Source organism: Electrophorus electricus, chromosome 8, assembly GCF_041902795.1.
Source record: "Electrophorus electricus isolate QZ-2024a chromosome 8, ASM4190279v1, whole genome shotgun sequence".
Classification (NCBI taxonomy): domain Eukaryota; kingdom Metazoa; phylum Chordata; class Actinopteri; order Gymnotiformes; family Gymnotidae; genus Electrophorus; species Electrophorus electricus.
The window spans coordinates 34,681,379-34,702,571 of record NC_137504.1 but is presented as its reverse complement, the minus strand read 5'-3'; the positions used below and the strand labels follow the sequence as shown (position 1 = coordinate 34,702,571).

Genomic DNA, 21,193 nt, shown 5'->3' with positions numbered 1-21,193 from the left:
GGCAGGAGCCGCACACCACGGCGCCATCTTAGCGCGCCGCTAGCGCTGTAGCTGCAAGATGGCGGCGGGTGTGTGACTGGTTTTCCCTCAGGACCGAACATTGTGTGCCGCTATCTTCTCATCGCTTGCGGGGAATCTGAGATTAAGTGTAGGGTTGTTGTTGTTTTTTTAAACTTTAACAGCAGATCCTGCTTTACAGGGCCAGAGGATGACTACGGAGGTTCTGAGGTAAGAGATACATCGTTGGTTAGCTACCTCAGTATTCTCGTTAACTAAGATAAACTGGGCTAGGTTAGGCTAGGTTAGGTTAGGTTAGGCTAGGCTATGTTAGGTTAGGTTAGGCTAGGCTATGTTAGGTTAGGTTAGGTTAGGCTAGGCTAGGTTAGGCTAGGCTAGGTTAGGTTAGGCTAGGCTAGGCTAGGTTAGGCTAGGCTAGGTTAGGCTAGGCTAGGTTAGGTTAGGAGTCGTGCTTTTGCTTCATGGGTTGCTGCTTGTTTGTTGTGAAACAAAAACATGGCAGACGCTATCTAACACAATCACCAGAGACATTTACCAGAGAAGGTCTGAGACTTGGGCCTGAGACTGAAGTAGCCAGCCAGCTACTTAACAGGTACCCGTACAGCTGGAAACGTGTGCGCTTGTCGGTCTGGTTGAGGGAAGGGCTTAGAGATGATCTGAGGACCAGAACAAGTGACAGCCGTGCACCATCCTGGTTGTAGCCCATCGAGGTGGCTTCGGGCTGGCAGGCCGTGTTCGAGCCACAGCTCTGTCAGCTCCAGCTGCAGTGTCTGACCCTGAGATCTGAGCTCACACAGAAGCTGTGCGTGTCACTGGACTCTGTCTGTATATATGACTAATGGACACTTTCAATCTTCTTCTGCTGTGCCCAAAGCATCTTCAGTGTTCAGCCTCCGCTCGTCACCTTTTAGAAAACAGGTCAACTTTTAAAAATAAAGATGACAGCCTAGCTAAAGAGTGCAGGGGTCTGTAAATATTAGTGCAACCAGTGGAATAGTACATAATGTGTTGAATAATCAAATTGAAAATATTATGTCAATCTTCATAAATTTGTACAAATATTTTGCCTAGTAAATCTTACACACTGCACACAACTTTGCTTGATTGGTTTCAGAATGTTGCCTTTGGATGAGCCTGTTTTTGGTCCTGCATAATGAGTTGACCTTGTCAGACTAGTGTATGTGAAGGCAGTCATTGGACTTGAAGTTGGCTTTCTTGTTCCTTCTTTGTTGTTATAAAGGTGGCAAATATTCCAGCTGTTGTTATTTTATTGGGTAAAGGTGATTTAATATTTATGCCTTGGTGTTTTTAATGGGTGAAGGTGATATAAATTCCTACTGGGGTATATTTATTGGGTAAAGGGGATTAAAGCAACAGGAATTTTTATTATAAAAAAGTTTTCCTTCTTTTCTGCTTGGGATTGTGTTTTCTTAGAGTTGTGTGTACATCACTTTATTTTTGTTTTAGATTTGTAGCTCATATTTGCAGTGGACGTGTGATTTTGGTGCGTAGTCTGTGTAGTGCAGTCAGAGGGCGTGTGCTTTTGTTAACATAAGCATATTCTTAATGACTTGCCTGGTTAACATAAAGCGGTGCTGGTTGTTGTGATCTTGTGCCGTTGTAGGCCTGAGCCCGTTGCCGGGGGCAGCAGAGGGGCAGGGGGCAAGCTGGGCGTTCTGATCAGTAAACTCCACGAGTTCCTGGCACTGTCCACAGAACAGGGCAGTGAACACAGCCTGCCTGGACACTGGAGTGGTGAGTCACGCACGTGGACACACCAGCGCACACACAACCATGTCACAATATCCTTGCACAAGCTTTATTCTGTGACAGTAGTATTGGTGAATGTGTTTATTAATGTGACAGTAGTAATCTTACTGGTGTTTACCCTTGTAATCAATTCATTTGATTGGTTGCTTTATTCACAGGTGCAGTGGCCAAGGAGTTTATTGAGCAACAACAGGCAGCTGTATGGACCTCAGAAGAGTTGCACACACACATGCACGCACATACACACACAATCACACACTGTATGCTTCTAGTCTTGGTACAAAGTAAGTGTGTGTGTTTTTTCATGTGTTCAGCCAAGGAACTCGACAAAGACAATTTCCACAGCTCGATCCAAAAGGTCAGTTTAATTTTGCTCTACTGTATGACTATTTAGCAATCAAGAAATTATAGATGTATCAAACATAGTGTGTGATCAACACTTTAAATATATTTGTAGTTATTTGTTATTCATGAGATGAACATTTTACAGTTTGATGTCATTATTTATTACTCGTGACGTGAATGTTTACGGTTTAATGTCATTATTATTCATGAGGTTAACATTTACAGTTTGATATCGTTATTTATTATTCATGGTGTATGTTTACGTTTTGATATGGTGACTAAATCCAGGAAGCCGTTGATGGTGTCGAAGCGCAGTGGCCTGAACGAGTCAGATGCTTCTTCCGAGAGCGGAGCAGAAGACGTGTTGTCCATCAATTCCAGCGAGCCAGACACCAGCTGCCTGCCTAAAGGTGCGCTGCCTACCTCCATGCCGGGACTTCACCCTGGCCTTCTGCTCAGAGACTTGATGGCAAAAATGTAGACCAGTTTGGATCAGAGTGCTTAACATTTGGAGAGACTAGACAACTTTCTAAATTTTATTACTGATCCAGCGAGTAACATGGACCTATTTCTGATTAAAAACACTCTGGCTTGCTGTATTTTGTGAGGTTTAAGAACCACGTTCTTGATTTAGAAACACTGCATTCAAGGTTATAAATTCCAATCTTTGAGGTTGTGAACTTGCCTGCTTGTTGGCCAGTTGACTTAAATATTTAAGAATGTCTCCTAAACTAAAGTTTTAATTTAATCAAATGTGAATGTAAGGTAAAATTTACCGTTTGAAATTGTGGAAATTTCTGCTTTGATATCACTTCCACAATTTTGCGAGCATTCCATGTGGGGGCTGATGGGTATTGTAGTTTTCTTCCTTTTTCCATCATGCAGGTACAGTTTTTGTGCAGCCTGAGTCTGTGGGTAATGATGTTCGTGATGAGTTCAGAGGCCCAGAATTTCGCAGTAAACGCGTCTACAGGCAGAACAAAGATGTTTCCGACAAGAGGAAAGGTACCACAGACACGTTCTGATCGGGCCGATGGTTGATGTTAAACTGACCGTGAATGGTCAGCCGCACTCACTGGTTCTGGATCATAGCAGTGAGTGGTTTGCAGAGATACAATTGCAACGCGACCTGTACAAAGCGATTGGTGTGCATTTGTTTCTGGTGTTTAGTGGGCTCAGATATGGAGAGAGTGAACTGCACTGCCTGTGGTCAGCAGGTCAACCATTTCCAGAGGGACTCTGTCTTCCAGCACCCAGCTCTGAAAGTGCTCATCTGCAAGGTGTGTGTGTGGGGGGGGGACACTGAACTGAGTTCAGTGAACTGAACTCTGAAGCACTGCAGATAGACTACAGTTATACTGATGGGGGTGTGTGTTTGTGTGTGGTGTTCTCTCTCCCAGGCCTGCTTTAAGTACTACATGAGTGATGACATCAGTAAAGATTCAGAGGGAATGGATGAACAGTGCAGGTTTGGGCAAATATTTTCACTTTGGAGTTTTCAGACTTGGCCCATGTGCAATTGAATGGGGGTGTGGCCATTCGGGTGGGGGTGGCCTTGTGGTTGTTGTATCAGAGAGACAGCTTGGAGCTAGCTCCTTTTGAGTAATGTAGACAAACAATAAAATCACGAACTCGCCTGGGCAAAATGAGCTAATGAGGTCTCGTTTGCATGTTCGGGGTGAACAGTACAGGGTAATGAGGTCTCGTTTGCATGTTCGGGGTGAACAGTACAGGGTAATGAGGTCTCGTTTGCATGTTCGGGGTGAACAGTACAGGGTAATGAGGTCTCGTTTGCATGTTCGGGGTGAACAGTACAGGGTAATGAGGTCTCGTTTGCATGTTCGGGGTGAACAGTACAGGGTAATGAGGTCTCGTTTGCATGTTCCGGGTGAACAGTACAGGGTAATGAGGTCTCGTTTGCATGTTCCGGGTGAACAGTACAGGGTAATGAGGTCCCGTTTGCATGTTCCGGGTGAACAGTACAGGGTAATGAGGTCCCGTTTGCATGTTCCGGGTGAACAGTACAGGGTAATGAGGTCCCGTTTGCATGTTCCGGGTGAACAGTACAGGGTAATGAGGTCCCGTTTGCATGTTCCGGGTGAACAGTACAGGGTAATGAGGTCCCGTTTGCATGTTCCGGGTGAACAGTACAGGGTAATGAGGTCCCGTTTGCATGTTCCGGGTGAACAGTACAGGGTAATGAGGTCCCGTTTGCATGTTCCGGGTGAACAGTACAGGGTAATGAGGTCCCGTTTGCATGTTCCGGGTGAACAGTACAGGGTAATGAGGTCCCGTTTGCATGTTCCGGGTGAACAGTACAGGGTAATGAGGTCCCGTTTGCATGTTCCGGGTGAACAGTACAGGGTAATGAGGTCCCGTTTGCATGTTCCGGGTGAACAGTACAGGGTAATGAGGTCCCGTTTGCATGTTCCGGGTGAACAGTACAGGGTAATGAGGTCCCGTTTGCATGTTCCGGGTGAACAGTACAGGGTAATGAGGTCTCGTTTGCATGTTCAGGATAAAGAGCTGCTGTTGTTGGTGCAGGTGGTGTGCGGAGGGAGGCAATCTGATTGGCTGTGACTACTGCAGCAACGCCTTCTGTAAGAAGTGCGTCCTGCGCAATCTTGGCCGAAGAGAGCTGTCTGCCATCTTGGAAGAGGAGAGGAAGTGGTACTGTTACGTGTGCAGTCCAGAGCCGCTCACGGACCTCGTCCTGGCCTGCGACTCCGTCTTCCAGAACCTCGAAAAGATCTGGACCCCCAAGCGCCGCCCAGAAACTGGCTCTGAAAGGCCTGTGATTGGTCGAACTGTAGGAGGCGGGACCCGGGGGAGGCAGAAGGCCGGTCGTGGGGTAATTGGGGCAGGACCTCCCATGGCGCCGTCTCCGGCACTGTGCGAGCGTGTGCAGCGCGTGGTTGACATGACGACGTCGCTGAACCAGTCGTTCGTGGCTTTCATTCAGAGCGAGAAGGATGAAGAGGTCAATGAGGAAGAGGATGTGGAGAGAGCCAAGAGACTCCGGATGTTCCAAACCATCCTGCAGGACCTGCAGCAAGCGCACACTGCGCTCCAGGTGTGTGTGGGTGTATGTGTGTCCTTTCATGATTTCCCAAAGCAAATATTGTTGATCTCTCAAGATATGACACCTGATGAATTGGGGATTCTGGAATCTTTTCCACTCATTTTGTTTGTATTTACCACGTATAAGGGAGTGATGCACATACTTTCAGGATTGATAAGATTTTAATTTCTGAGCACATTTGATTTTTTTTTTTAAATCTGTGTTAAAAACACCTTGATTGTGCAGAGCTGTAATTAGATATCATGCATATTGGTTTGGCTTAAGTTACAAGTTGTTGTGGGACGGTGAGTGTTTTGATCCGAGGCTCGCTCTGTCTCTCGCTGTCTCTCGCTTGCTGCTTCAACTATAGGAAGCCCTGAACCGAGAGCTGGGTGGAGCCAAAGCATCAAGCGACATTACCGTGGAAACACACAGACCAAAGGGGAGGGGCCGGCCCCGGAAGGTTCTGGTACCAAAGGCTGCAGGGGTCACAAAGGAGCTGGTGGTGAAGCTAACGCCGGTACCACTAGCTGGAGCGCCTGTGGCTAACGCTAATGCTAACCCCGCTGCTGTGGTGGACAAGCCGGAGACCCCGGGGGGAGGGGCCAGCGTAGAGTTCAAGAGTGAAAGGGTGGAGATGGAGGCGGAGCAGAGGACAGATGGGGGGATGAAGGGAAAAGAGGAGGAGAAAGTGGACAAGATGGAGGAAGGGGGAGGTGTGGGCCCGGAGGAGGACAGCGATGAAGACGAGACGCTGGACGAAGGGAACAAACGATCTCCCCGCGTGAAAACGACCCCCCGTCGACGCCGCACCAACACGCCCCCCACCGCAAAGCATGCTGGGCTAGCGGAGGACTCGGACTCCGACGAAGTTCCCGCCGTGTTGCTGCAAACCGCCGCCGCTGGCATGGCGACCAGCGAGGAAGAAGGCGGCCCCGAGAGTGACGGAGGCGGAGCTAAAACAAGCCGGGAAGTCAGGAAACGTTGCCTGTTTGGTCTGGTGAAATCCACCCTGCCCTGCCAAGAGCGGAACCCGCGGAAACGGAAACAAAGGTCTTCGTCCCCCTCCTCGTCTTCCTCCTCGTCTTCCGTCGCTGGTGCCAAGGACGCAGGGTCAAAGGTCAGGAGAGCCGTAGGTCACAAGGTTGCTAAGATGGTGTCTGCAGGCGAGAGCTCGTCCAGCGATATAGGGGACCAGGAGGTGGACAGTGAGCACAGCAGTGACTCTGAAGACCAGGACCAGAAGATCCACCCACTGAGTGACGTCATGGTGCTGGGCTCCAGAACCTTCCACCGACAGTCGTCTGGTGAGTGCCTGGGCGTGTCCCACCAGCACGGTACCACTGCTGCGCGGTAGGGAACGACTCCTTAACGCATGTCCTCCCTGCGCCCCCTGCAGGTGAGGAGCTGGATGAGCCGTCCATGGAGCCGCCGGTGTTGGAGGAGGAGGATGTTGAGAATAGGTACGGAGAAGAGCGTCCGGGCGTCTCGCACACACGCTGGAGTCCACCAGCACAGCCCAGCACAGCCCACACGTGCTTCAGGGTCTCGCAGGCACTGGGACTGCCACATACACGCACAGCCACGCGTGCACGCCACACACGTGCCGAAGCCACCACTGGTCTGGTTCTGCGCAGACTGAACATGTAGCACGCACGCACACACAAACACATGACATTTAGGCAGCAGCTACCATTGGGGTAAAGCATGTAATAAACATGTAAGAAACGCATATACACTCCTAAACTTGAAGGTTGAAGGTCACCTAAACGATATTCCAAAAATGTCCGTGAAGGAGACAGGAAGCGTTGTTCTGTGTGCTGGCCTGAGACAAGTTCCGTGCTGTGTTTTCGAGTTGATCAGCTGTATGGCTTTGTTCTGTTGTGGTTTGTTTCTGTTAAAAGGAGCTGTGTGAACTGTGAGCCCTTTGTCTGAGCCTCAGAGACCTGCGAAGCTGTTGTGACCTGTGGGGCCTCCATCTGACTGAGTCTGTGTGTGTTTCATGTGCCGTTGACCTCACATGTCTTAGCAGCTATGTCACATTTGCATTGAACACTTTCTGCATCCTGAGGAAACAGAGTGCTGGGACCCTAACACACACATACACATACGTATGTTCAAACACATACATACATACACACACACACACACACCTACCTGACACTCCTTCTAGACTCCGGTTCAACGCTCGGAATGTGTATGTGTGTGTGTGTGTGTATACACACACACACACACACACTAATTGTTTCCACACTGTTGGTGTGGAAGAGATATTTATTTATCAGTTTTAGTGTTTGTTTTACATAAGGGCATCAGTGCACACGTCAGTGGCTTTAATGTCATAAGAGAGCGCTTACTCTTGTTTGTCGTGTGTGTGTGTGTGTGTGTGTGTGTGTGTGTGTGTGTGTGTGTGTGTGTGTGTGTGTGTGTGTGTGTGTGTGTGTGTGTGTGTGTGTGTGTGCGTGCGCGCGCGCACGTGTGTGTGTGTGTGTGTGTGTGTGTGTGTGTGTTTGTAGGGCACAGCCGGATGGTTCTGGAAGTGCAGTACTCTCGGTCAATCATTTCCAGGGCTGTTTGGTTTGCTAACGGTAGGTCGATTAAAACTCTGCCCTCATCACCCACTTTATTAGTGACGTTCTTTATGGCGATACCTAGCTGTCATTCTGGATATGGTGTCCCAGAGAATCATGACACAAACTACCAATGGGAAGAGAGCGTCTCCCCCCATGTTCTGGTGTGTTCAGGTCAGTTGGTTTAGGGCCGGTGTGACGTTTAGTTTTCTCTCTAGTAATTTACAGTGTTAGGTTTCTGGTTGCTTTCACAAAAGAGGCATTTTAAACTGCTTTTGTATTATGACTCTCTGGACCACCATAGTTGCAGACTGTAGCGTCTCTGCTGCCATGCCCCGCCCTTCAATGCCCAGTCAACTGTGAGTCTCACCGCAGGACCACTGCTGCTGGATATTCTGACCATTGGCAACCCAGATAGGTGGTAAAGTGTGCAGAGAGTAGAGGTGACGTGCTGTCTGGGAGAAAGACAGAGGAGGGACGCATGGGGTTGCTGGATATTCTAACCACTGGCAACCCAGCATGTACCTCCCACCTCCTGCAAAAGCCCCCCAGTACTGGGAAAGTTCCACCACTGGACCCACATCTGGTCAGAACCAGAGCCAGGACCGGATGAACTGGGCAGGCGTGCAGACAGGCCACAGTCTGTAATCCCAGATCTCTAAAAGACAGGAGTTCCTAATAAAGTGGCCAGTGACTGTAGAGGCAGACGTGTGTAAAACAGGAGCTGCTGGATGTGTCAGTGTTTTATGCTTTAGCTTTTTATATAAATGCGTTCACAAGCTGCAATCAAAGAAGGGACAGTGTATGTTGCACACAGTGTGTATGGAAATTGTAGGATGAGTTGGAAAAAGTTTGGAAAGTAAATGGGACTTTAGAGATGGTCCGTACAGGAGCACACCTGTTTTAATTTCAATTAATAATAATAATAATAATAATAATAATGCTTTGTATATCATATTACTGATTTTGTTACTTTTGGCTAGTTGTTAGGATGAACAATAACAATTTTTTTTTGGCATTGTTAGCTGTTTTACACGTCATCATGTGAAGGCACCTACGGAGGTTATATGGAGCTCATTACTGTTATTGTTTTACATCTTCAGTTGCTGTTACTAGGTGTGTCCTAGACTGATTGCACCAGAAAGGTCATTATTTTTCTTCTGTGCCTTACAATGGACAACTACAGAAAACATCCAAACTCACAAATTAACTTGGTGTCCATTAGACAGCTCTGTGTACAGAAAATGTTCATGACAGAGTACCGACAATACTCAGAAGAAAATATTTACAGTACCCACGAGAGTATATAGACAGTACTCGTGAGTATCGACACTACTTGTGGGAGTATTCACTATTAGTGACAGTACTGTTCACTATTAGTACTACAGACGAACACTGTTCAAAAGCATATCAACACTACAAACGAGAGTATTTCAGCAACACTTGAGAGATGACGCTGCTCAGGAGGGTATGTGGACAGTACTCTGCTTATCACAGTACTCCAACGTATCACGTTACCGCGGCTGTCCCTGGTCATGGAGAAATGTCTGTTGCTAGAGTCTAAAATGCGGTATGGTGTGTGGAATTAGACAGGCAGTGTGATTGGTGCAAGCCTGTGAGAGGGGAGCGTTCTATAGTACGTGTCAGGAAGTGAATTGGCATTTGTGGGTAGTGTCATCTGGACCCAGTGAGGAGGGCTTTAGTCTCCTGGGAGCGACGCAAGCAGTGTGTGTGGAAGTGTGTTGGTGGTTGCAGAAGGCAGCCGGGTGCTTTGGGACTGACCGGTCTGCTAGCTTTGTTGGAGTGTTGGGAGCTGCGCTGGTCTTAGCTGGCCACCTGACCTCGTGACCTTCACCCACTCCCTGCTGTGTGCTCCAAGCCTGAGACTGTGTGGGGTAAATTGGAAAACTTGATAAGTGTGTGTGAACGCTTTTCTTTCTTCTCTCCTGTGTTTGGTTTGTTTCTCCCTGCAGTGTAGGGTGAGGGGACGCTTTTCCAGACAAGCTACTCACACCTGCTTCCCCTGCCACTAACCCCACCTCTCTGTCTGTCTCTCTGTCTCTGTCTCTCTCTCTCTCTCTGTGTGTGTGTGTGTGTGTGTGTGTGTGTGTGTGTGTGTGTGTGTGTGTCTCTCTCTCTCTCTCTGTGTGTCTGTGTGTCTCTCTGTCTCGCTGTGTGTGTGTGTGTGTGTGTGTGTGTGTGTCTCTCTCTCTCTCTCTCTCTCTGTGTGTCTCTGTCTTTCTCTCTGTGTGTGTGTCTCTCTGTCTCGCTGTGTGTGTGTCTCGCTCTCTCTCTCTCTCGTGTGTGTGTGTGTGTGTGTGTGTGTCTCTCTCTGTCCGTCCGTCCCCCCCTCCCCCCTCCCCCCGGATCCTGCTTCACTGCTGTAAATGAACACCCTTCGTGTCAGGATCCAAAAATCCAGCAAAATCACTGCATGCTTACTTCAGTATTTGTCTTATTGCAGTTCGCACACATTTTAAACTTGTGGATTTAAATTTAATAAAACAAATGCATGCAAAAAAATGCATTAAGAATAAACCAAACTGTGCCAAGTCCCACTGTATGTAAGCAGTGCTGAAATAAAATAATTACCCCACACTAGTCTCGTCTCTTGTCTCTTTATTAAGACCTTTAATCTTGGAGTTTCTGGTTTCGTCATAAACCGACCTTGAGAGTGTCTCCTGAGGCCATGATAGCAGAGTCTGAGGGGAGTAACCTGGCTTAGTTCTGTTGGGGGCGTTTCAGTCGTACACAAAGCTGGATTGTTTTTGCCTGATTGGGTGTTGGAAAAAAATCCTCAAAAATACCCTCAAGGCTCTTGTTGATCAATCCCAGTGACCTGGTCTGTAATACAGTCTGTTGAAGCACAGCTGGCTAGCGGGTGCTAGGGCACCACAGTGCAACGTCCTCTGCAGGGTGTTTGTGTGAACTGGACTGGAGCCAGTACTGCACATTTCAGTCCGTCCGGAACATCTGCCACCAGTGCCATGTTTACTTCAAGGCCTAGTCTGGCATTGTGGGTCTAGATTACATGTGGGGCTTGAGATGTTACAGAAGGACTTGATTAAGTCTGGTTAAGATGTGAGATTGGAACTAAACTCTGCAGGACAGAACCTGGGCTGCACCATGTAAGAGTCTGTCTGTGTAAACACCTTCCTGTGTGTGTGAGAGAGAGAGAGAAGGAGCACATCACATTGCAGTCTATGTGTGAGGGACCACAGGAGCACATTGCTCTGCTGTGTGTGTGTGTGTGTGAGGGACCACAGGAGCATATTGCTCTGCTATGTGTGTGTGTGTGAGAGAGAGAGAGCACATCACATTGCAGTCTATGTGTGTGAGGGACCACAGGAGCACATTGCTCTGCTATGTGTGTGTGTGCTGGTTTATTCCAGAGCAGCCAGGCTCGGGTAACGTTCGGGCTTCAGATTCAGAGTAGAACTCTCTAATCTGGAGTCAGAGTAAAACCTACAGTCAGAAGTGCTGGAGTTTGCTGGGATAATCCCACATGCAGAAAAGGCATGTTTGCACAAAAAGTGCTGATCCAAGATCAGTGGAAAAAAAGAAGTAAGTATTAAAAAAAAAAAAAAAAAAAGCCTGCAATGCACTGTGGGTCCACAGTGATGATACAGCAGATAAATAAAAGCACCAAACCCACACAGCAGTTAAATAAAAGCACCAAACCCACACAGCAGTTAAATAAAAGCACCAAACCCACACAGCAGTTAAATAAAAGCACCAAACCCACACAGCAGTTAAATAAAAGCACCAAACCCACACAGCAGATAATTTAATGGAATCAAAATGACTGACTTCTTTCTTCATCTGTCTCTCTCCATCTTGCTCCCTGTCTGTAGAATTGCTAAGCAGATCCTTCTGGCCAAGATCAGAGCCAATCTGTCCAACTCCGACCAGGACAGCACGTCTGAGGACGACCGCTCCGTCGGTGAGGATGAGGAGGAAGGGAAGAAGAGTGGGGAAATGGCAGTGGATAAAAGCATTGCTGAAGACAGTAAGTGACTGAGCAACTGTTCATAATGGGCGAGGAACTCCTCCCCTCTCATGTGGGAGGAGCCAGGTTGAGCTCACGTGTGCTGGGCGTTCTCTCCAGGCTGCAAGCTTACTAGCGTCTGACTTCCCCTGCCGTGTGTGTTTGTAACTCTCGTTGTCTGCAGGCGAGCCCACAGATAACAGCTCAGATTCCGACGTTCCCATAACATCACTGCGCCGTCACCGCCTTCTTGGGCGGGGCCTAACCCCATGGGAGGCCAAGCCCAAAGGAGTGATAGAGAGCCAGACGAGTGGGAGAGACAACCAGAAGCCCAAGCTGATCATTGGTTAGCCAAATGATTTATCAGAAACCCCCTGGCGTTTTTAGGGTGTGTTTAATTTTAGAAATCCATTTTTTAAACTTTGCCTAACTTTGACATTTCGTCTGTCTGGGTAGTGGACAGCAACAGCTATGACTCAGCCAGTGAGGAGTCAGCGATGAGCGTGGAGCTCAGCCAATCAGAGGGTGAGGATGTCAGGTAAAGCCACCAATGAGGGATTAGTACTGAATATCAGTGTTGGTTACTGGAAACTTTAGTCATGTACGTGGAGTTTAGTGTTGATGTTTCCATGGCAGCTGAGCAGTTGGTGGTTTTGTTATGAATGACGTCCCAGGGTTGATGGAAGGTGATTGATTCTGATGGGGTTATACAGTGAATTATTGATTGCTGATGGGGTTATAAAGTGAATTATTGATTGTTGATAGGGTTATAAAGTAAATTATTGATTGCTGATAGGGTTATAAAGTAAATTATTGATTGCTGATGGATTTAGAAGGTGAATTATTGATCGCTGAAGGGTTTAGAAGGGGAATTATTGATTGTTGATGGGTTTATAAGGTGAATTATTGATAGTTGATGGGTTTATAATGTTTTGTAATTTTTTTTTCTATAGCCAAAAACGACTAAACTGTAATGAGGAGAATGACGAGGGTTCAGCTGAGAGTGTTGAACGTCACACGTCTCTGGAAAAGGTGTGTGGGTGCATGCATGTGGCTGCATGCGTGTGCGTGTGAATTTTGGACCATTTGTGTGTGTGTGCCTGTGTGTGTGTGTGTGTGTGTTTGTGTATTTTGGACTGTGTGTGTTTGTTACTCCACTTTGTCTGGGCTCACATGCTTGTGCCTTTTGGACCGTGTGTGTGTGTGTGTGTGTGTTACACAGGGTTCTGTAGACGGTGAGGATGTGAGTGCTGACACTCTCCGAGGTGATGAGGAAGATGAGGAAGACCTCACAGCTGTGTCTAAAGGCCGGAGGAAGATCCGTAAGATCCTGGAGGTGGAGCAGCTGGCCAAGGAGACGCAGGAGGCCCTGCGTGAGGAAGAGGAGAGGAGGAAGAGGCTGGCAGAGAGAGAGAGACAGAGAGTGGAGGAGAGCAGAGAGCGAGGGACTGACGACTCAGAGGTGTGTGTGCGTGTTTGTGCTTCGTTACTGTAAACGAGCAGGCAGCCAGAAGGAAGCGTCGTGACGCGTCTAGTTACCGTAGTAACGCAGTGTTTGGCCTGGTTACTAAGCTGATGATTTGGGTATTAGACCGCTGTCGTAATGCATGCACTCTTGGCTCCGCCTCTCAGGTGATGATAATTGTGGAAGGTCCCGCCCCCAGCCCCGCCCCTCTAGTTCTAGAACAGGATGACATCACACATGAATGTCTGGTGCAAGTGGACACACAGCTGCTTAGTAAACTGAAACCTCACCAACGAGAAGGTTTGTGTGTGTGGGTGTGTATTCTGTTTGTGTGGTCGTGGGTATGCTGTGTGAGTATATGCTGTGTGTGGGTATGCTGTGTGACTTTGCGTGCATGTATAGTGTGTGTATGTGTGTGTGTGTGTGTTGTAAGCCTGTGTAATTACTAAGTAGTTATACTTACATGTGTAACACCTACAGCTTCTAAGCTGCTGTGTGTTGGTTTTGACTATAGTGTGTGTGTGTAGGGGTGAGGTTTATGTGGGACAGCTGCTGTGAGTGTGTGGCGAAGGTGACGTCGTCTCCTGGCTCTGGCTGTATTCTAGCACACTGCATGGGCCTCGGAAAGACACTGCAGGTACTGAGACACAGCACTGTGTGAGTGTGAGAGATGGTTCTGTGGTTAAATAAAGCGCTCTGTGTGTGTTACAGGTGATAGTATTCCTACACACAGTGTTGACTAATGACCTTCTGAAACTGAAGTCCGCGTTGGTGGTGTGTCCCCTCAACACGGTGCTCAACTGGAGGGCTGAGTTTGACAAATGGCAGCGTGGTCTTAGAGTCCGCAAGCTAGAGGTACACACACATACACACACACTCCCGCAGTGTGGCATTACTAAACACACACTAGAGGTACACACACATACACACACACTCCCGCAGTGTGGCATTACTAAACACACACTAGAGGTACACACACACACACACACACACACACACACACACACACACATATGGCATGGCTGTAAGGTGCTTACTGTAGATGTAATGTATGCATGCTACATATATTGAGCTCTCTCTCTGTCACACACACGTACACACACACACACACACACACACAGGTGTTGGAGTTGGCTACAGTGAAGTCGGTGTCGTGTCGGGTGGAGGCTCTGAGCAGGTGGCACAGAGGTGGAGGTGTGATGATTGTGAGCTATGAGCTGTACCGTGTCCTCACCAAGGGCAAGCGAACCCTAGACCAGAGACACCAGGAGATCCTACACAGCACACTGCAGCAACCTGGTACACCTCCACACACATCCTGCCAAATACAGCTCCATTCAGACTGATGCTCAGGGGGAACCCCGGAGGTCAAATGTCTTCAGTTTTTTATTTTTGTTTTCTCCATCATTTTCAGTACGTTTGTTTCTGTGTGTGTATGTGTGTGTGTGTAGGCCCTGACATAGTGGTGTGTGATGAGGGTCATATCCTGAGGACAGAAGGTTCTGGAATCTTTAAAGCCATGAGCTCAATCCGCACACGCCGCCGAGTCGTGCTCACGGGCACGCCGCTCCAGAACAACCTCACAGAGTGTAATGACCTTTAACCCTGACCTTTCACATTTCCTTTCCATAGCAGGGTAACAGCTGTAACTTGGGTCAGACACGTTAGCGTGACCACATCACGCCTGCTGTGAGGACCCCTGATGTCCAGAGATAGGGCCGTCCTTTAGTTCAGATAGACACAAATTAAAGGTGTGTGGAGTGTGAGCAATGGTGTGTGTGATGTTCTGTTGTAGATTACTGTATGGTCAGCTTCATTAAGGAGAATCTGCTGGGATCTCTGAGGGAGTTCCAGAACCGGTTCATTAACCCAATCCAGAACGGGCTGTGTGCCGACTCCACCCCCTCAGACGTCAGCCTGATGAAGAAACGTGTCCACGTCCTCCATGAAGTCCTGGCGGGATGTGTTCAGGTCAGAGAGAGGCGGAGCAGGGCTGGGCAAGAGAGAGGAAAAAACAGGGAAAAAAGGAAAAACTAGGAAAAACCACAGAAAAATGGAAGAACCAGGGAAAAAAGGAAAAACTAGGAAAAACCATGGAAAAAAAGGAAGAACCAGGGAAAAAAAACGGTAAAAACTGGGAAAACCAGGAAAGACCAGGGAAAACCCAGAGAAAACCAGGGAAAAAAAGGAATAAATAGGGAAGACCAGGGAAAAAAGGAAAAACCAGGAAAGACCAAGGAAAAGGGTTAGTGGAGGAACGAGTGTGCAGTTGTGTGTACGAATGTATTTGTCTAATTCGTCTTTTGCGTGTGTGTGTTGTAGAGGCGGGACTACTCTGCACTGACCCCCTTCCTTCCCCCTAAGCGGGAGTACGTCCTGTCAATCAGGATGACATCATTACAGTGTCAGCTATATAGACACTACCTCCAAAACTACACGGGTGAGTGCTGACACACCGGCCACGTACAAACACACCTCACCTCCACGGAGCAGCTAGATTAATCTGTTTGTGTGTGTGTGTCTGTGTGCCTGTGCATATGTCTGTGCGTGCGTGTGTGTGTGTAGGGGAAGGTTATGGGGTGAACAGGTTGTTTCAGGATTTTCAGATTCTCAGTCTCATTTGGACTCATCCATGGTGCCTTCAGATGGCTGACCTCAATAAAGGGAACAAGGTATGAACACACTCATACACACACAATTTTATACACCCATACACACACTTACAAACACTATTATACACACGTATCTTATACACACACATTTAAACACCTATGCGCACACACTCATACACACACACTTATAGATTCATAATCAGACAGACTGGAATCACGGAAACTGAACAGAGAAGTAAATCTTATCAAGTCACCTAAAGGTTGTACGTTAATGGTTTGTTTTTGTTGTTTTGGGGTGTGTGTGTGTGTGTATATGTGCGCGCGTGTATGTGTTCATGAAATCCAGAGCAGAGGGGACGAGCCCACCCCTGTGGTTTCCATAGTAACAGGAGGGAGTTCTGTGAGTGGGCCATCAGCAGGACAGACTCAACCCCTAGCTATGCTGGGGTCAGAGGTCACAGACTTGGGGAGAAACGCACTAGGTCACACAGATGAAGGTAACACAAGTCACTCTCTCCCTCCTGATATCTCTCTCTCTCTCTCTCACTCTCTCCCTCCTGCTATCACTCTCTCTCTCCCTCCTGCTATCACTCTCTCTCTCTCCCTCCTGCTATCACTCTCTCTCTCTCCCTCCTGCTATCACTCTCTCTCTCTCTCTCTCTCCCTCCTGATATCTCTCTCGCCCCCTCCTGCTAGCTCTCTTGCTCTCTCTCCCTCTTGCTATCTCTCTCGCCCCCTCCTGCTATCTCTCTCTCTCTCTCTCTCTCTCTCTCTCCCTCCTGCTATCACTCGCTCTCTCTCCCCCTCCTGATATCTCTCTCTCCCTCCCTCCTGATCTCTCTCTCTCTCCCTCCTGCTAGCTCTCTCGCTCTCTCTCCCTCCTGCTATCTCTCTCGCCCCCTCCTGCTATCTCTCTCTCTCTCTCTCTCTCTCCCTCCTGATTCTCTCTCTCTCTCCCTCCCTCCTGATATCTCTCTCTCTCTCTCCCTCCTGATCTCTCTCTCTCTCTCCCTCCTTCTCTCTCTCTCTCGTGAATACACTCTAATTGGGAGAGGGACTCCCACTGCTGGAGACCAGAGTTCTCCTCTAACGCACACTTACCCGCTCACAGAGTTGTGTGTGTGTGTGTTTGCAGGTCGGAGTGTATTCGGTGGACCTCCACTAGGCTGGTACAGACAGTTTGTGAGTGATGCAGACGCGTGTGTGCTGGAACATTCAGAGAAGTTAGTACTACTGATGGAGATACTGCACTGTGCTGAACAGCTACGAGAAAAAGTGTAAATCACACGTGCGCACACACACACTCACTCATATACACACACATACATACACAAACACACACTCATATACATACGTATACATACATACACACACATACACAAACGTTCACACCCACAAATGCATGTGTGACAGTAACACGCTGATGTTCCACAGGTTGGTATTCAGTCAGTCTCTAGTTTCACTGGACCTGATTGAAACCTTCTTGGATTTGGCTAATAAGGCAAAGAGAGATGGAAAGAAATCTCTGTATAAAGGTAGGGACCCCCCCCACACACACACACAAACGTACACACACACTCACACACACACACTTCATGCTCTCTATTACACTCAAACACAAACAAGTTGGAAGTATCATCTGTAATCATTAGTGTTTGTTAAATGAATCGAAAACACAGAGGGGTGTGTGTGTCTGTGTGTCAGGAACAATGTCTTGGGTGCGAGATAAAGACTACTATCGCTTGGATGGTTCTACCAGTGCAACTGCACGCAAGAAATGGGCTCAGGAATTCAACAACTTCAGAAACACACGGTAACATGCACACACGCCAACCAACACAAGGTGCAGAGGGTGTAGAGGGTGTGGAGTGTCTAGTGGGTTAGGAGGGTGTATCTGCAGGCCAGAAGCGTTTTTAATTCCCCCCAGGGGCAGGCTGTTCCTCATCTCCACCAGGGCAGGCTCCCTGGGTATTAACCTGGTTTTTAATCACCCCCCAGGGGCAGGCTGTTCCTCATCTCCACCAGGGCAGGCTCTCTGGGTATTAACCTGGTTGCTGCTAACAGGGTTGTAGTGTTTGATGCTTCCTGGAACCCCACCTATGATGTTCAGAGCATCTTTAGGGTGTATCGCTTTGGACAGAGGAAAACCGTCTACGTTTACCGCTTCCTAGCCCAGGTACACAGTCTCACACACACACACACACACACACACACACACACACACACACACACACACACACACACACGCCCACACACACGCACGCACGCCCATACTTACACACACACACACACACACACACGCACGCACGCCCATACTCACACACACACACACACACACACACACACACGCACGCACGCCCATACTTACACACACACACACACACACACACACACACACGCACGCACGCCCATACTCACACACACACACACACACCCATTCTCATTAATATACATAGTACACTCTTTCGAAAACACTTCAATATCACTTTATATTATGCAATATTAAAACTTGATGTGATGGTGATGTTGGCTATTGGCAGGGGACCATGGAACAGAAGATTTACGAGCGTCAGGTTGCTAAGCAATCTTTATCGTCCCGTGTTGTCGACCACCAACAAATCCAGAGACACTTTACACACAGTCAACTGAGTAAGCTGTACCGATTCCAACCAGACCTGGACCCACGCACACACACCAGCCTGCCCACGGTACGTGCACACACACACACACACACACACACACACACACACACACACACACACAACCCTGCTTACAGTAAACATTCAAACACACGCTTAATGACTTGTGCAGTTGCATGCATGCGTGTGTGTGTGTGTGTGTGCACATGCAGGACAAGGTCTTGGCGCTCCTCTTGGTGCAGTGTGGGCGGAGCATAGTGCGCTTCCATGAACACGATTCGCTATTGGACCACAGAGTAGAGGAGGAGCTTAGTGTGGAAGAGAGAAAAGCAGCATGGGAAGAGTACCAAGCAGAGGAGACGGTACACACACACATTTTATATGTATATATATATATACACATTATATATACACATATACATTATATATACACACACACACATGCACACACACAGCCATATGCGGCAGGCTGGTTTATGTGTGCATTCTAACCAGTCCTCACTGGTCTATGTATGTCCCTCTTAGGCCTCCATAAAGGGTGCCAATGAGCTGGGCACTCCCGCCAGCTTGTGGAGGAAATCCAATAAGGAACTGGAGGTACGATCTCTACTCATGTGTACGGGGTGTGGGTGTGCCTGGACCTCAAGCCACTGTTGGCGTATACACACACACACACAATAACTCACAAATACATATATAGCTACCCTCTCTCTCATACACACACACGTGCACATATTATTACACATACGTGGTACCCCGGGACACGGAGACTCATTCTTAAGAGCTGACCGTGGTGCTGAACCGTTGGTGAGTCGTCTGTCTGTGCTGCGTGCCGAAGAACGCTGTCCATGGTGCTGAAAAGCAACAGCAGGTTAATAGAGAGCGTGGAGTTTGTTTGATGTTATCTAGCAGTTATTGTGTCTGTGTGTGTGTTCATTAGGCCATGCTAAAGAAGGGTCGTATTGAACTTCAGACAGCTTTACATAGCATTGAGTCTGGAGCCTGGAGACAGAATCTGAGTGTGGAGTTCTTCTTACATGAAGCGGTGAGTGTCTGTGTGTTTGAGATGTCGTCTAGTGCTAAGTAATCGTGTTGCATGTAATTAGGTCTTGAGTTGTTGAGTTTGTGTGTGTAGAGGAAACATAACCCTTTGTTGGATAAGGATCATCTGAAGACTCTGGCTGTCCAGAATAAAGTGCAGTATGACCGAGAGAGGAAACACAGGATCGAGAAGTACCAACAGAAGCTACAGGATCAACAAAAGGTACAAACACATATAAACATCACACACGTATGCACACAAAGGGTTGTGATGTCCCAGTACAAATGACACTCGGATTAAATTGTACTGCTGGACTCTGTTAGCGGCCTGGTGTCATTCTCTGTCACAAACACCTCCACCACAGACACTACCACAGAGACCACTACAGACACTCACCATCTACTACTCACACATCACCACCACCACTGACTCCATCACATGCAACACCACCAACACTTTGCTTTGCTTGCTCTCTCTCTCTCTCTCTCTCTCTCTCTCTCTCTCTCTCTTTCTCTTTCTCTCTGTCTCTCTCTGTTCCACAGCTGATCCTCCACATACAGCAGGTACTGGCCACAAGAACAGCTCACACCTCTTCCAGTGTGCATAGCAACAACAACAGAGCTCCTCCCACCACACCGGAGGGCAGGGCTTTCTCTCCTCCTCACCATGTCCTGAGAGACCACTCCCACATGCTCAGCCAGCCACAGCAGGCCTTCGCCCACACAGCATGGCTTGTACCAGCTGAGCAGTGCTCGGCCCCGAGCCTCCAGCCTGGCCACGGAGCCCTGCAGTAAACAGGAGGACTTTGTTTCAATATCATAACAAAACACCAAATACAGCAGCTTGTACACAATGTTGGGACAGTGTTAGCTTTCACGGTAACTGTTAATATTCATTGAATCGTAACTGCATTAGCATTTTTGGATAATTTCTTCACATTCAGTCTAATGCTAAAAAGCAGGTTCCAGTTTTATGGTTCTTGCTGTTGCCTGTAAGTTTTCAGTGTTCACTCTCATGTCATGCCTCAAACTTAGAGAAGAATCAAGAAAATTGTTCAACCAAACAATTACGTCACCCACCAGTCGTTTGGTGGCTTTTATAAAAGTGTAAATCAACAGATTTTTCTTTGCTATGATTAATTCATTTTGCAGCCCCTGTGCTGCTGTGTAACTCCACATGAAGTTATTTCACACGTCTGGCCTGCAAGGGTTGTCTACCTCACAGAGGACATAGGAATGTAAACCCCAGCCAGTGGAGTGTTGTGAGCACCGCAACTGTGCAAGGGTCTAGTGCCAAGAGTCACGACCACAGAAACACTTGAGCAAAGATTTTTTTGTAGTTGAGAGAGACGAACAATAAAGACCAAATGTTTTGCGTCTTGTTTTCGCCAGGCGGTGCTGTAGTTTCTTCACGTTGCACACTAAGGTCTGTACCTCCGGTCAGCGTACGTCTGTTTGAATGTAACTTGGGCTGCAAGCGAATACCAGCGGACAAACTGCACGCGCATCTCGCCATTGTTGATGCGTACTATGCGCGTGTTATGTCTGTAAGTAACGCTTCACTTCAGGATTCCTCCAAAGTCAACTTTCTAGGTGCTTGAAACGTTATTGAGTTTGTCCCGCTTAATCCGCGTTCTGTCGCTAGGTGGTATGCTGTTTCTGGAGCCGTTATTAAACGTTATTT

General features: G+C 47.9%; 1 protein-coding gene across 4 annotated transcripts; it reads left to right on the top strand.

Moving 5' to 3' along the window:
• Window positions 1-11: 11 nt before the first annotated feature.
• On the top strand, window positions 12-20,900 carry atrxl (ATRX chromatin remodeler, like). Of its 4 annotated transcripts, none has more exons than XM_081719901.1 (35): window positions 13-228; window positions 1,643-1,773; window positions 1,947-1,987; window positions 2,103-2,146; window positions 2,422-2,543; window positions 3,019-3,138; window positions 3,304-3,413; window positions 3,534-3,601; window positions 4,678-5,206; window positions 5,565-6,501; window positions 6,594-6,657; window positions 11,619-11,773; window positions 11,937-12,098; window positions 12,209-12,290; window positions 12,706-12,784; window positions 12,975-13,214; window positions 13,385-13,517; window positions 13,745-13,854; window positions 13,929-14,072; window positions 14,339-14,516; window positions 14,669-14,806; window positions 15,013-15,188; window positions 15,540-15,657; window positions 15,783-15,889; window positions 16,176-16,326; window positions 16,965-17,052; window positions 17,264-17,364; window positions 17,534-17,642; window positions 17,828-18,005; window positions 18,370-18,537; window positions 18,681-18,830; window positions 18,994-19,065; window positions 19,409-19,513; window positions 19,604-19,732; window positions 20,053-20,900. In XM_081719901.1, exons 1-35 carry the CDS (start codon window positions 209-211, stop codon window positions 20,302-20,304), a joined length of 5,511 nt encoding a protein of 1,836 aa, XP_081576027.1. In that variant the 5' UTR covers window positions 13-208; the 3' UTR covers window positions 20,305-20,900. The 4 variants fall into 4 exon arrangements, 3 of the variants coding, with proteins under 3 accessions (XP_081576027.1, XP_035383361.1, XP_081576028.1); XM_035527468.2 differs by having other exon boundaries at window positions 14-228; window positions 16,965-17,106; XM_081719902.1 differs by lacking the exons at window positions 13,385-13,517; window positions 13,745-13,854 and having other exon boundaries at window positions 14-228; window positions 16,965-17,106.
• The last annotated feature ends 293 nt before the right edge of the window (window positions 20,901-21,193 follow it).

Coding starts and splice junctions, on each gene's coding strand:
- atrxl (XM_035527468.2), top strand. CDS start 209: ATGACTACGGAGGTTCTGAG. Junction 6,502..6,593: donor CTTCCACCGACAGTCGTCTG/GTGAGTGCCTGG, acceptor CGCCCCCTGCAG/GTGAGGAGCTGGATGAGCCG. Junction 13,518..13,744: donor GAAACCTCACCAACGAGAAG/GTTTGTGTGTGT, acceptor GTGTGTGTGTAG/GGGTGAGGTTTATGTGGGAC.